This window comes from Heloderma suspectum, chromosome 17 (assembly GCF_057233095.1).
Source record: "Heloderma suspectum isolate Gila_16-S chromosome 17, 16-S_ref, whole genome shotgun sequence".
In the NCBI taxonomy this organism is placed as follows: Eukaryota; Metazoa; Chordata; class Lepidosauria; order Squamata; family Helodermatidae; genus Heloderma; species Heloderma suspectum.
The window spans coordinates 7,549,771-7,564,225 of NC_139474.1; the positions used below are offsets into that span (position 1 = coordinate 7,549,771).

A 14,455-nucleotide genomic window follows, 5' to 3' on the forward strand; every position below is an offset into this window, starting at 1 on the left:
ATTCTTACAATATATACAGTTATATCAGGATCCTTTTCGTGTTGTGTTTTACCAATGCGAAGGAGTGCATATGCACCTCAGGTAAAAGCCATGCCCCTACCCAAAAAAGACTCTCAATGCAATCAAAAAGGTAAAAGGTAAAGGTGTCCCCAACCAGTCGTGTCCGACTCTAGGGTGTGGTGCTCATCCCCGTTTCTAAGCCGGAGAGCCAGCGCTGTCCGAAGACGCTTCCATGGTCATGTGGCCGGCATGACTAAACACCGAGGTGCACGGAACGCTGTTATCTTTCCCGACGAGGCGGTACCTATTTATCTACTTGCAATTTCTTGCTTCCAAACTGCTAGGTTGACAGGAGCTAGGACTGAAGAAGGGAGCTCACTCCGTCACACGGCACTCGGGTCGCGAACTGCTGTCCTGCCGACCTTCCGGTCTGCAGTTCAGCGTCTTAACCACTAAGCCACCGCGGCCCTCTCAATGCAGTTACGTCTATTTAATTATTTCTACCCTGCCTTTCTACCCCAAAATGGCGCTGAAGTCTATGACCTTACCAAGGCTGCATTATTTTTGGCATTATGTTATCAATCTTGATAGATCAAAATATCGATAGATCAAAATATCAATCTATTTTGGTATCGCCCCCTCCACTCACTGAATGCTCGAGGCGATTTGCAATAAAACCATAAAAAGGAAAAAAAATGTAACCACTAAAAAAGAAGCTAAAAACAACACAGATAAAATACATATATTATGGGGCTGGGGGTGAGTGGGGGAGAACCATACATCAAAGTTCTCTTTTGCGCAGAGTTTTCCCAGTGCATACAGGTCCACAGATGCACATCACTAGGTTCAAAGTAGGCTTTTGTCATCTAGTTAGCCTCTGTGTGCAGTTTCAGTTTCTTTTTAAAGCGAATAGCCAGGGCGGGGCCCCTGAGTCAGATCAGAACACTGGAGTGCAGGGTGAGGGGTCCTTTAACCCTTTTGTAAACCACCCAGAGAGCTCCGGCTATTGGGCGGTATAGAAACAACAACAACAACAACAACAATTTTGCCGTCTCTGCAGTCCTCACCCCCATTTATTTACGCATTTTTTTAAAGGAATGCATGATTAGGGATGTGCAAAACCCTCTTATCTGGAGTCCATGGAGGGTCGGGGGGGTGGCGATCCGTCACTCCTCCCCAGAATCCTTGCTGGCCGGCTCTGCTCCGCAGCAAGTCTGTGGAGCTGTCAGCTGCTTCCGGCCGCTGGTGGACTTCCAGCTGTTGGAACGCAAATGGCGTCCGGCATAGCGGACGCCATTTGCGTCTCTGCTGTTTGCCGTGATAGGCTACGTAAGGATTTACGTAGCCTATTACTGCAAAGAACAGGGGCGCAAATGGTGTCCACTACGCCATTTGCGTCCCTGCTGTTTGCTGTGATAGGCTACGTAAATCTTTACGTAGCCTATCTCGGCAAAGAGAAGGGACGTAAATGGCGTTCGCTATGCCAGATGCCATTTTCTTCCACAGGACGGCAGCGGCCAGACCGGACCGGCTGGTGGCAGGTAGGATCCGTTCTGGGGCAACTTCATGGGATGGCGGAGGTAGGTGGTCCGTTCCGCCACGGACTCCGAGGGACTCGGAGGGACTCATTGGAGTCTGTGGCGGAATTCTCTAACATCCCTATGCATGATATGTCTAATTCCATGAAAAGAGTCACATCTTGTTTAGCCCTAAAACACTGCCTAAAAAAGAACATTGATGAGACTGTCCCGCAGGATTGCCCTTTTTCTTCTTCTTTGTGTGCGCAGTGTTTGCATCGATGTGCATATGGTGCATCAGTGAAATCTAGGTGAAGAAGAAAAAGCAGCAGCAGCAGCAATGCAGATGAACTGAAAAGCTGTGGCAAATTGTGCACACCCAAATTATTACAACTTATGCTGAATTCCGGACGAGCAGTAGAGCAAACCAGGAGAGCCATAAAGGCTTATAATGAGGGGGAAGCACAAGTAAGCAGACAGTAAAGCTTTCACAAGCCAGGAAAGAATTTGGGCTCTCCCCTTGTGCGTCCCAGTTTTAGGCTGCGAATGTGCCACAAATTACTGTCCTAGTTATGAGTGGGCTTCTTGGAGGCCTCTGGCTCTTGGAAGCAATGGCCTCAGTGGCATGTAACTAGGATGAAATCTGCAATGAGTTCAAATGAGTTCAGATTTCTATGTATCCAAACTGTGGATTCTGCAACAGACCACTTTTTTCCGAGTCGCACAGACTTGCGAACCGTTTTTTAAAAACCGTCTGGATTTTGCGCAAATTCGCATTTGCGCTAATACACATTCACGTGAATGCGCACATGTGCTAATGCGCATTAGCGCACGGGTGTATTAGCGCTAATGCGCATTAGCACAAGGGGAGTGAAATTCTTGTACATCCCTAAAAAATCCCCATTCTGTCAATGAGCGGACGATGGAATGAAAGGCACCTGATAATCCGCGAAACACAGATAGAACAGATTTCACAAAATTCGGACATCCCTACATGTAATACTAAGCTATGTTTTACGCTGGGGACTCCAACAGGCCTCCCTGCTCCTCCTGATGTTTATTTTCATTTTTACTAGATTTATTTTATTTTTAACTGGGAGGCTGACAAGCTGCAAAGCAAAGTGCCAGCCTCCAACACGATCTTTATTGCCAAGGATGCCGCTGAACCTCACGTGGGCCCCAGAAGCATTCATTCTTAGAAAATAACAATCGTGGGTGGGTGGCTGAAAGCCAAATAATGTAAACTGGAGGTGGTGGCTCAGTGGAAGAGCCCTGCTTTGCATGGAGAAGGTCCCAGGTTTAATTCCCGGCATCTCCTGGTAGGGCAAGGAAGAATTCCTGCCTGAAAGCCTGTGGAGGCACTGCTACCCATCAGAGTCTACAGTACTGGCTAGATGGACAAAGGGTACCACTCAGTATAAGGCAGCTTCCTATGTGGTAGGGAATGTCTGGAAGGGTTCTTAGAGGGGGTGGTATAGATGGCTTCCATGGGCCCCAGATGGCCTGCAGATTATGGGTTGTCCATATACACCCTAAGCCATGGGTCCCCAGCCTTTTGGGGCCGGTGGGCACATTTGGAATTTTGAGAGTGTCGTGGGTTTTGTTGTTTATTCGGTCAGTCGCTTCCGACTCTTCGTGACCTCATGGACCAGCCCACGCCAGAGCTTCCTGTCGGCCGTCGCCACCCCCAGCTCCCCCAAGGTCGAGTCCGTCACCTCTAGAATGTCATCCCTCCACCTTGCCCTTGGTCGGCCCCTCTTCCTTTGGCCTTCCGCTGTCCCTAGCATCAGCATCTTCTCCAGGGTGTCCTGTCTTCTCAGTATGTGGCCAAAGTACTTCAGTTTTGCCTTTCATATCATTCCCTCAAGCGAGCAGTCTGGCTTTATTTCCTGGAGGATGGACTGGTTTGATCTTCTTGCAGTCCAAGGCACTCTCAGAATTTTCCTCCAGCACCACAGTTCAAAAGTATCTACCTTTGCTCAGCCTTCCTTATGGTCCAGCTCTCGCAGCCATAGGTTACTACGGGGAATACCATTGCTTTAACTATGCGGGTTTTTGTTGTCAGTGTGATGTCTCTGCTCTTCATTATTTTGTCAAGATTTGTCATTGCTCTCCTCCCAAGAAGTAAACGTCTTCTGATTTCCTGGCTGCAGTCAGCGTCTGCAGTGATCTTTGCGCCTAGGAAGACAAAGTCTGTCACTGCCTCCACGTTTTCTCCCTCTATTTGCCAGTTATCAATCAAGCTGGTTGCCATAAGCTTGGTCAGCCCTGGGGTTCGGGGCTTGCCCACTCATAAAATGGTGGATCTCCTCCTCATTGCTGTGCTGGAAGAGGGGGAAGTACAGGTGCATACTTTCGGGCTAGGTCCAATCCAGGTCAATGTGGAAAAGCAGGATGCTGGACTTGGGGCTGTTCCAGCAGGACTCTTCTTATGTTCTTTTTAAAAAAATTACTATGGACTAGCAACTTTGGTGCACTTATTTGCATGGCGGGGTTAAAGACGTTTCTGTTGATCAACCGCCCATAAAATTGAGACCAGGCCTGTCACCTCACGAAAGAAAACTTAGTAAATTAATTGCTATCAGTTTTAGCCCATCCATCTGTTTATCAAATCTGCATAAACATGCATATGCGTAAGGCAATAATCCTAAAGCAAAAATAGACTGATACTTTTCTCTTTTTTTGGTGGTGGGGGCGGGGGGGAAAGGTTGGTTTAGATCAGGGATGAGGAATGTGTAGCTCTCCAGATGCTGTTGGGACTCCCATCAACCTGAGCTAACATCGGCAATGGTGAGGGATGATAGGAGTTGTAGTCCAACAATATCTGGAGGGGTCATGCCAAATTATCCCCCGCCCCGACATATTTCACTGCCCCGTTTGCAGATGGAGAAATGAGGGAAATTTTAGGAATTCTTCACGTGGGATTTTTTTTGGGGGGTGAACTTACATCCGGTCACCTTAAGCTTGGAGGGGGGGGTGCCAGCTGCCCCCCACCCATGCCCTGGAATGATATGATGTCCACAGCCTTCAGGGGAAGGTGTGCATGAAAGGAGCTCCATCACTAATGCCACCGATGATGTGACGGACAACGATATATAATTTGAATATGTTTATCTTAAGTGATCAAGCAATAAAACTTGGCAGCTTTCAATTAAATTAATCATCATATCACCAAAACCTCAGTACTGGAGGAAACAGGAGTTAACGCAAGACCAAACAGTAAGGAAGAGAGGCCATCTTGAATATTTACATCTTTGTTCCTTATTACAGTAACACACCAGAACCAATGTAGCCACAATAAGAAAACAAGCATACCCTTAAAATATGAGCTTGCTTCATTAAAACCAATCAGCACAATCCTTTAGCTGCAATGAAGCTGCAATCCTACACATGCTTACTTGACAGCAAATCCCCAAACTCAGACTTCCTTCTGTGAACGCACATAGATAGGATCGGACAGTGTGTGCCATAAATTACTAATGAAACCAAATTGCCCCCGCTGTAAGAAAAGCCATTTTATTTAGTATTTGGAAGTCTGGTTAGAGAGCCAGGTTTTGTTCTCACGGAAGTGGTCAATTTGTGCCTGAATTATATCACCTCACCCTGGTGGCACATTGGTTTGAATCCAGATTTACAGCAGACCCATTGAAATCTATGGGACTTACACTTGGCATTGATTTCAATGGATCTACGCTGGCTCCAACCCATATATGACATAACGTTGCGCTGACCTCTATACAACGACACAAGGGAACGGTTTGTAGTACACTTAACTGAAAAATTCTCTTACCAGAGTCCTTTGGATATGATTTTCTATCTCCTAGTAGATATGGATAAAGATGTGACCTGGCATGCAGCTCTCTTTGCCATTGCTGCCAAAAAGATCAGAAAGAAATATGATAGCAAAGATTGATTTACACCATATCACTTATAGATCAATGACAGATTCTTTTTATATTTTCAAATTTTGTATATCATGTGTTATATGTATTATGTGTCACCTTGGCTCTTTTTTCTTCTTCTTTCTCTTGGGGTGTGTTTTTTTGTGAACCGCCCAGAGAGCTTCGGCTATTGGGCAGTATAGAAATGAAATGAATGAATGAATGAATAAATAAATAAATAAATTTTGATACCATATTACTTATGGACCAATGACAGATTGTTTTCATATTTTTAAATTTTGTACGTTATGTGTTATATTATATTTAACCTTGCTGTTTTTTGCTTTTTTCTCGGTGCGTGTATGTATTTTATGCAGAGGTCATTGGCCAAAAGCAATAAAATTTGACTGGATCGATTGGATGGGACTTAATGTTTGGATTATTAAAAGTTCCTCCAAGCAAAGCAAACGAACACATGCATCCCTGCTCATAGAAATCTAGAAAGAACGCTTCTCGACAGGGTAGATTTCTATGCGCAGGGGATTATTTACACACCCGCCCAGCCGCCCTCCCAAATGATACCTTGTTCTACACCTCACTAGAGATGTGGTACGGGCACTCCGTTCTCTACGGGAGGAAGCGCGTTCTTGCTTGGCGTGTCTCCTTGGGATGGAGCAACCTACCCTTCTATCATTCCGCATCAGGACGGAAGGGGAATACACCTAGTACCCTGCAATTAGCTCGACAGCCTGGAGGTAATTGGTGGTGACTCTTTCTGCAGACTAAGCCATGATATGATTTATGGAGCAAAAGGAAACCAGTGTTTGGATCCAGCATAGGGCAGGGTGAATGGGTAAGGCGTTTGGCATTTTTACAAGACATCCATCACTTCACAAAACAGTAGATCAAACCTAGTGAACACGCCATGAATGTCTTTATGAAGTCGATGTGGCTCAGGCACCGCCCTTGTTTCAAAAGGCTTCTTGGAAAAAGGCTTGCCATTTTATTTTTATTTATTTCTAGGAAATAAAAAGGCTTGCGATAAATATTATGGGCATCCATGCTGAGCATTAGAGGGCCCAGCGTGCTTGGTAAAGCATTATTGGAGCACTCCTTACAACAGCCCTGAAAGGTAGGCCAGGAGAAATCACTGGAAAGTCTGCCCAGCCCTGGACTTCCGAAATTTCACTAGGCATCAATTTATGGTGGCACACGCTTTCGTGAACTACAGTCCGCTTCATCGGAGGGACTTCGGCCATGAAAGCTATGCCAGAATAAATCTTTAAGGTGCTGCAAAATTATTCCTCCCGCAATGAAATAATACAGCTTCCCCTCTGGAATCTGATGCGGTCAAACCTATCTCTGTCTTGAGGACTAGAAACATGCTAAGTGTCTCAGCATGCCAAATTTTGTGGCTCATCATTGGATGGTGCAGCTGCGGGGAGGAATGCACACAGTCATGGCAATGCTTCTCAAAACTTATGGTAAAGGATCTGGAATGTGGGTGAAAACATGGGAGCCTCTAAGCCCTGCAGGATCGAACTTAAAGTGTATGTAGTCCACAGTGGCCAACAAGATGCCTTCAGGAAGCCCAGAAGCACAGCTGGAAGGCAATATGCAAGGGTATACTGCCTCAATCCATGGAATCTCCATTTAACTACCATGGCTAATAGCTGGTGACAATGTGTTTAATCCCCCTTTAATCATGCAAGTGAGGGCCAAACAAGACATGCTTGTTAATGCACATTTGCACTCAATGTGCAGGTTTAAAAATAATAATACAGAAATTGCATCCAATGGGGAGACTGTTATTTAACAGCATCAGAGCAGGCATGGAGTCCCTGTTGGTGCTGACCATGGTTAGTAGTGTGGATGTGCCAATCCTGAAGCTCACCGTGCTTAGCTGTAAACCAGGGTTAGAACTGGTTGACCCATGGAATGTTAACCCCAGATGACATCAAAATGTGGAGGGAGAATTTGCAGGGTGAGAAGGAAGGATCACGTGATCCCACGGCAGGAGCCTAATTTTTCTTAACCATGGTTAGAAGATTGGAGAAATGTGCTTGCATGCTCTCTTCTCTGATCCTTTTGCCTTGCATGAATGCCTCCCTCCCCTTTTTGAAACTAATCATGGTGAATGTTGCACACAGGCTGATCTTAATGCTAACTATGGCTAGCTGAAATCTGGAGTATGCAAATGATAGTTAGAACTGAGGTTGCAAACCACAGTTAGCTCCAAAAAAGGGTTGGGAGAATTTACAGAGAGGGGAGGAGGGAACACGGCTGGAGCCTAATCTCCTATTAACCATGGTCAGGAGATCAGGAGTGTCATGTCTGCACTGAGCCATGTAAGACTTAGGGATGGACAAATTTGCCAGTTTCACTTTCTCCCGCATTCGAATTTTTAAAATCTCAGGTGCTTTCGGTCCCAAGCTTTCTGAAGTTTGGTAAATTCTGATCAAAACCAAACAGAAACGAAACTCTTCTCCGTCTGCACACATCAACAGGTACAGCTATTCCCAGCCTGGAGAGGACTATGTTGTGCCTTCCTGCCGTACGATTGTTAAAAGATGAGGAGCCTGTCAGAAAAAAAGAGGTGCCAGTCCTAATTCAGCACTAGCATGGTTGAATCCACAGGGTTTCAAACCCAGACTTGGAAGAACTAAACACCCAGCAGCCTGGGCCTGCATGTACGAATCTGTCCATTCTGGTTTCTCCTACATTTGATTTGGTTAAACTCTCAAGTGCTTTTTGTCCCGAATATGGAGAACGCTGCGAATTTCGGTGAATCCCAATGAAAAATAGAACTGAAGAAAAATCCTCTCCCATCCCTAGGTGAAGGATCTGAACAGGAAACGCTGAGGTTCTTCTCCTGTTTGAACCGCTGGTGGCATCAACACATTTCCTTCTAAGAACTTCCCCTGACCCTCTGGCAACCACCTGTGCAATTTGGGATGAAGGGATTCTTTTAACAATTGCCCAATTCCGGGGTTGTTGAGTACAAGGCAGTATAGTTGCACAGATAATATGCTACAATCAGGCGCACGACTGCTGCTCCGCCTTGCCCTCGGCTTTCCAGGAAGACGACATTCCAGTGTTTTAAGCAGCTCTAGGAGGGGCCGACACGGACCTATCATGAAGCCAACCACAACCTAATTTGGTTAGCTTTAATTAACCCCACCTCTAATTAAAACTTGGAGCTAAGCTGGTCAGATAGCTCCACGTTTGGGTGAGCGCTTAACTGCTCTCGCGTCCCAGAAGAAGCCAGCGTTTTGGTGGTGAAGCAACCAGGAGACACTCCTCCTGCAAAGACAGTTCTGCAAAGCCAGTCCTAAACTTCCTAAATCTCCCAGTCCCAGCCCCTTTCTCCAGCATCACCAGTTTGGGAAAGGAAAAAAGAAAGACGTTTAAAATTAGCACAGGCGTGTAAGAGTACACCAATCATGAGTCAAAATGGCCCAACTAGGGAAAACACAGACACGCATTGAATGAAATCAACAGTCAACACGCTTCGCCTTGTGGCTTTTGCATTTTCTGGGTGTGGCAGAAATTGGTAACGCCGTTTGGCAGATTGAAGTCTTAAGCCCTTAATTATGGCCTTGATAGAGCAGACCGAGTTTCATTTACCTGGCCGGCCTGTTTCAAACGGTGGCTGGGCCAGCGCCTGCCTCCCCAAAAGCTTCAAAAGTAGGGAAGGACGGCGATGGACTTCCGCTGTTGTTTGCCCTCAGTAGATCTGGCGGTACGCTGCCGCTGGAGATGGAGGCTTGATCTAGCAATTAAGGCTAATAGTTTGCTGATTGCTGTGGATTGAATGTGGGCACCCTGGCTCTTGGCTGTCCTAAGAACTATTGGAAGGGCCTTGCAGGATCAGTTGAGTTGTCAGTCCTCTCCAGCTTTCAGGTTTCAGCTTCTGGGAGGGCCATGTGTCCTACTTGAGAGAGGACAGTCCTCTATTGGAAGGTGTTGTGTACTGGAAGGGCTGCCTGGCCAAACTCTGTTTAAAGAGAAAGAACCATCAGAAGGAAGAGCTGATCCTTGAAGATGCCTATCTGCAGCCCATGGGGAGAGGACTGAGCAAGGCACACAGGTTGCCTGGTCACAGTCTCCCCCACTGTGGTGAGAGGCACTGGATTTCTATTTAAAGCGTAACAGTTATCTCTAAATTTGCATCAGTACATACAGTGTATATTTCATGCCCATCAGCGGCCTTGTTTGGGGTGATACGTTTCCTCCTTTTTGACAAAGGTCTGTATAATCAAAGCTATGGTTTTCCCAGTAGCAATGTCAGGCTGTGAGAGTTGGACTATACGGAAGGCTGAGTGCCGAAGAATCGATGCTTTCGAACTGTGGTGCTGGAGAAGACTCTTACGAGTCCCCTGGACTGCAAGGAGGTCCAATCAGTCCATCCAAAAGGAAATCAACCCTGACTGCTCATTGGAAGGACAGATACTGAAGCTGAAGCTCAAATATTTTGGCCACCTAATGTGAAGAGAAAACTCCCTGGAAAAGACCCTGATGCTGGGAAAGATTGAAGGCAAAAGGAGAAGGGGACGGCAGAGGACGAGATGGCTGGATAACATCACGGATGCAATGAACATGAACTTGAGCACGCTCCGGGAGAGAGCGCAGGACAGGAAGGCCTGGCGTGCTATGGTCCATGGGGTCACGAAGAGTCGGGCACGACTGAATGACTGAACAACAACAACAACAAAGTGGCCACCCGGCCAGCTACAGCCAGCCACATTCCTCCTAGAAGCTGACAAGCAAAGCCTGAAGGCAACAAGCCTTTCCTTCATATGCTCCCAAGCCACTGGTATTCATAGATAGCCTGCCACTGGATGTGAAGGTTCCATTTAGCCTCAAGGGAAACAGCAGTCCACCGGGGCTGGCGCCAAGGGTAGGCATGGTTGGGCAACTGCCAAGGGCCTGCAGCTGAGCAGGGCCCCATGGACAAGAGCGCTTGGAGTTGCTCCTCCTTCTCACTATTGCAACCTGCTTGTCTGCCTGCCTCTCGCTCCGGCCCAGGCAACGGTGGTGGGGGGGAGGAGGAGCAGGAGATGCCGCGGCCTCCTTGCTCCCTGGCTTTCTGCCTGCCAAGCAAGTAGTAGCAATAGGGATGCTAGAGGAATCTGTAACGGAACCAAATGAGTTCGGATTTTCAAGAATCCGACCCGCAGATCCTGGCGATGCATTTCGTCCAACCAACTTTTCCCCACCCGTCGGGCAGATTCCATGGACTTGCACACCGGTTTTCTAACTTTCCTGAATTCGGCACAAATTTCATCATAGGAAAATACGCAAAATTTTTAAAAAGCGCCCCAAAATGTGCATCTCCCCCATAGGCTAAAGTGCATTTGGGGGGGATTTGTGCATCGTCGTATGTGCAGATTTGCGCAAACTGGGAAATGAAAAACCTGATTCCGTCGATGGGCGGACGACGGAACAAAAGGCGCCTGACAATCCGCAAAACACAGAGGGGGAAACACAATCCATAAATCCCTAGGTAGCAGTGATGAGAAAGAAGGGGAAGAAGAAGAGCAGTGGGTGATGATGGCGGTGGGAAGGTGGACTCACTGAGGGAGGGGCCCATTGGGGGTGTCTTGCCCAGGGGCCCACCAAAACACGGAGCTGGTACTGCAGTCAACAATCATGAAGATATCCTCATCCATCAATTTGCCTAATCCTTTAAGAAAAGAAGCAAATTGGCGTTCATGAGTAGAGAATAATTCCCTACATTAAATTACTCTTGCCCAAACAATCTCACAGCGGGACAATGGGAAAGCAGTGTGTTTTGCATCCACACACCATGCACCATGTCATAAACCTTTATAGCACCTCTCTGCCATAATAGTTTCTTTCCCCCTGCCCAAGCCACCACCCCGCAGAGAAAATCCCCAAACGCTTTAGCCTGTCCGCATAGGAAAGCCCATGGAGCTCTCAAGGCAGGATTGGGGGGGGGGGGGCCAAACACAGCAGCTGGGCTGGCTTACCACATCCTGAAGGAAGTGAAATAATACCAGATTACCATCTAAAATGGGGCGGAGGCCATTTGAAGTAAGCAAAGTAATACTCGTCATCTAAAGAGCATGCTCCACGCCGTAAGGCCGTTCAGTCCAGAGTCCAAAATGATCGAACAGCACCACTAAGAATATAAAAAGAGCCATGCTGGATCAGAACAAAGGCCCATCTAGATGCCCAATGGGAAGTCCACAAGCAGGACAAGAAGGCAATAGCACCTTCCTGCTTGTGTCCCCCAACAACTGCTATATAGAGGCACGTTGCCTTTGGTACTGGAGGTAATATGCAGCCATCCTGACTAGTAGCCATTTATAACTGATAGCCATTGATATCCTCCATGAGCTTTGTCCAATCTCGTTTTAAAGCCATCTAAGTTGGGGAGGGACTGTCATATACTGCAGTCGCAAATGCCATGGGTTGACAATGTGCCATGTGAAAAAGTCCTTCCTTTTTGTCTCTCCTGAATCTCCCACTGCTCAGCTTCATGGGGTGGCCCCAGGTTCTAGAATTATGTGCTGCAACAGCCCCTTGGTTCATTAGATGCCTTCTAAAAGCAGAGATAGGGCCTGACTCAGCGTCTGGCATTAAACCGATTTGTCAAGTTATGCGATTTTACCTACCAATCGTGCCTCATCAAAACACTTCCAATAAACTTCCTTTTGCATGTGTGCGCACACACACTCCATCTCTCACACCCTTCTGCTCAGTCATTTTCAGTCCGTGCCTCACACAGAAGGCGCGTCCCTTTCATACTGGTGACTGCTCTTCTAATCTCTCCCAAGACGACCGTTTCCTTCCTTTCCTGCTTTTCCACTCCTTTGGTCATCCGGGCTTCTCCCCTTTTCTTCATCACTTGAGCAATGAAGACTTCCCAATGTTGACATTTTGGGCGTCTGAAGCGTGCTCCCTTCAAGCGCAGAAAGCCTTTCACTCATAATCCCAACTAATGTCAGCTAATCTTTTTGACAACTTGGTCATGGTATTACTGTCATGATTTGTGGCAGCGTTATCCTGATATGGCAAATGGAAAGACGAGGCAAAGAGACAGTGGTGTAAGAAGGGCACAGGATATGTGCAACAGTCTCCTGGTATTCTCGTTTTTTAAAAGAAAGAGAGAGAGAGAGAGAGAGAGAGAGAGAGAGAGAGAGAGAAAGAAAGAAAGAAAGAAAGAAAGAAAGAAAGAAAACCTGTGGGAGGCTGCAAATTGGCCCGACGGAACTGTAGGGAGAAGGAAAAGACAGCTTAACTAATTCTCCTGTTTTTCCTATCAAAAACTGCCCTTTCTCAAGCTAATGTGAAGTCAAACAATCTCCAAGGTGCAGGGCATACTTTGGAGCAAAGGGTAGGATCCGACATAAGTCCTACCCATTGAAATGAATGGGGCCTAAGTTAATCACAACTAACTTCAGTTCCATTCATTTCAATGGGCCTACTCTAAGTAGGAGTTGTGTTAGATTTCACCCAAAATGTGCATGCATTGTGGCTCATGAAATACACTGCCCTGCCCCCAGGAGGGGGCGGAGACACACACACACACACACACACACACACAACCCCAGCCTTTAATTCACCTATTTTGCAGGACTTTGTAGTTTCGCCTGGCATTTATTCTGAGCTTGCAAAATGGCTATCATTACAGTGGCAGGAGAAGAGATGGCCTATGTCAGAAACGTGCCGTGCGTCTCTGCTCTGGGCACTGGTCACGCACTGGACACCCTCCTCCGCCACCCAATGTCGGGTCACAGTATCGGGGGCAGGATTGGCCTCCAAGCATAACAGCGTCCCCAAATGCAGCATGTTCCCATATGAGTGAACGGCAGCCCTTCACTTTCCCTGGAAAAAGGACTGGGCCCTGGGATAACATGGGAGTGTAGGGGCTTTGCTATACCCGTTTTTTTCAGCGGAGCCCGGCAAACTGAGGTCTGTGCTTTGAGGGCTCAACCTAGGCTGCAGTACCAGTCTGCCTGAGAATTCTGTCAGCTGACCCGCAAGGGCCAATCCCTGTCCACCATGCCTTATAAAGCCCCGGCCTCCGTGTCCGTTCCTCCTCAGTCCGAGCAACTTACCTCCGGAGTAAGGACACGGCCTAAGCTTCTGATGCCTTTCACTGATTGTTACCTTCGAATTTGACCCCTGCTGATTTTGATTATGTCCTTGTTTCTGACCCTTCCGGACCTCTGGAAGTTCAGCCCCCTGCCTGTTTGGGATGACACACCTGCCTCTTACACTGTTAGTGTTATAGCTCAAAATACACTCCGAGCCCTGAGAACACCGTTGGGTGATTAGATCAGCCCACTCAAGGGTGCATAAACCAGACACGAACTATGCAAGCTGAGCGAATTCGCATATATTTGCCTCATGTATTTTGTTTCTGACCATCACAAGAAGGCCAGAGCAGTCAAACTCGACTCTTGACCAGTGGACGTCGTCTGTACCCGATGCGTCAGCTTACCACCACACGCTGCCCGTGAGTTTTGCAAGACTATCGCTGCAACCCGCAAAATGGCTCTCTTTCTTTCTCCCCCCCCCCGCCCCCCGGTCTTAATTAAGCCAAAAGCCCATTTTCTTGAGAGGCAGAACTCTGCAACTGCCAAAACACTGGCTTGAACAAAATGGCAGAACACTCCCAACCCTGATCACGATGCGGAAGAATCCGGCTTTGTATTTAAGAACTCGCTTGGTAGCCACAGGCGACTAGAAATTCCATGCAGGCGAACAAGCAGACTGGCAAAGGATAGATTCCCCCCCCCCCCACCAGCTTGCATGGTAGAACACATTTTTTCTAGCCTGATAAGACGTTAGGAGCCTGCGTTTCCATGGTAGCTGTGGAGGAGTGGGGTTCTCCTCTTTCACAGCCAGCATGGAAACGCAACTATTAGCAACTTAGCAGGCTCGTTAAAAAAAAAAAAAAGCAGGCTAGTAACTTTTGTAGGCTTATTTACAAGGCTGGCTTACTCCAGCAAGGCTCTGGGTAGCAGGGAGTTAACGGTTCCCTGAACATCCGGGCCATGACTCGAAAGAAAGAAAAATCCACAG

At 47.3% G+C, this 14,455-nt stretch overlaps 1 protein-coding gene across 1 annotated transcript in view; it reads right to left on the minus strand.

Moving 5' to 3' along the window:
- The window catches only part of LOC146334350 (V-set and immunoglobulin domain-containing protein 8-like), a 39,180-nt gene extending 24,751 nt beyond the window's left edge, over nucleotides 1-14,429 (minus strand). The window contains exons 1-4 of the mRNA XM_084823608.1: nucleotides 14,375-14,429; nucleotides 13,796-13,848; nucleotides 13,486-13,681; nucleotides 11,018-11,084 (exon numbers count right to left, since the gene is read on the minus strand). Coding sequence (XP_084679734.1) covers nucleotides 11,018-11,084; nucleotides 13,486-13,681; nucleotides 13,796-13,848; nucleotides 14,375-14,429 — 371 coding nt within the window. The remainder of the gene's footprint in view (nucleotides 1-11,017; nucleotides 11,085-13,485; nucleotides 13,682-13,795; nucleotides 13,849-14,374) is intronic.
- Between the last annotated feature and the right edge of the window lie 26 nt (nucleotides 14,430-14,455).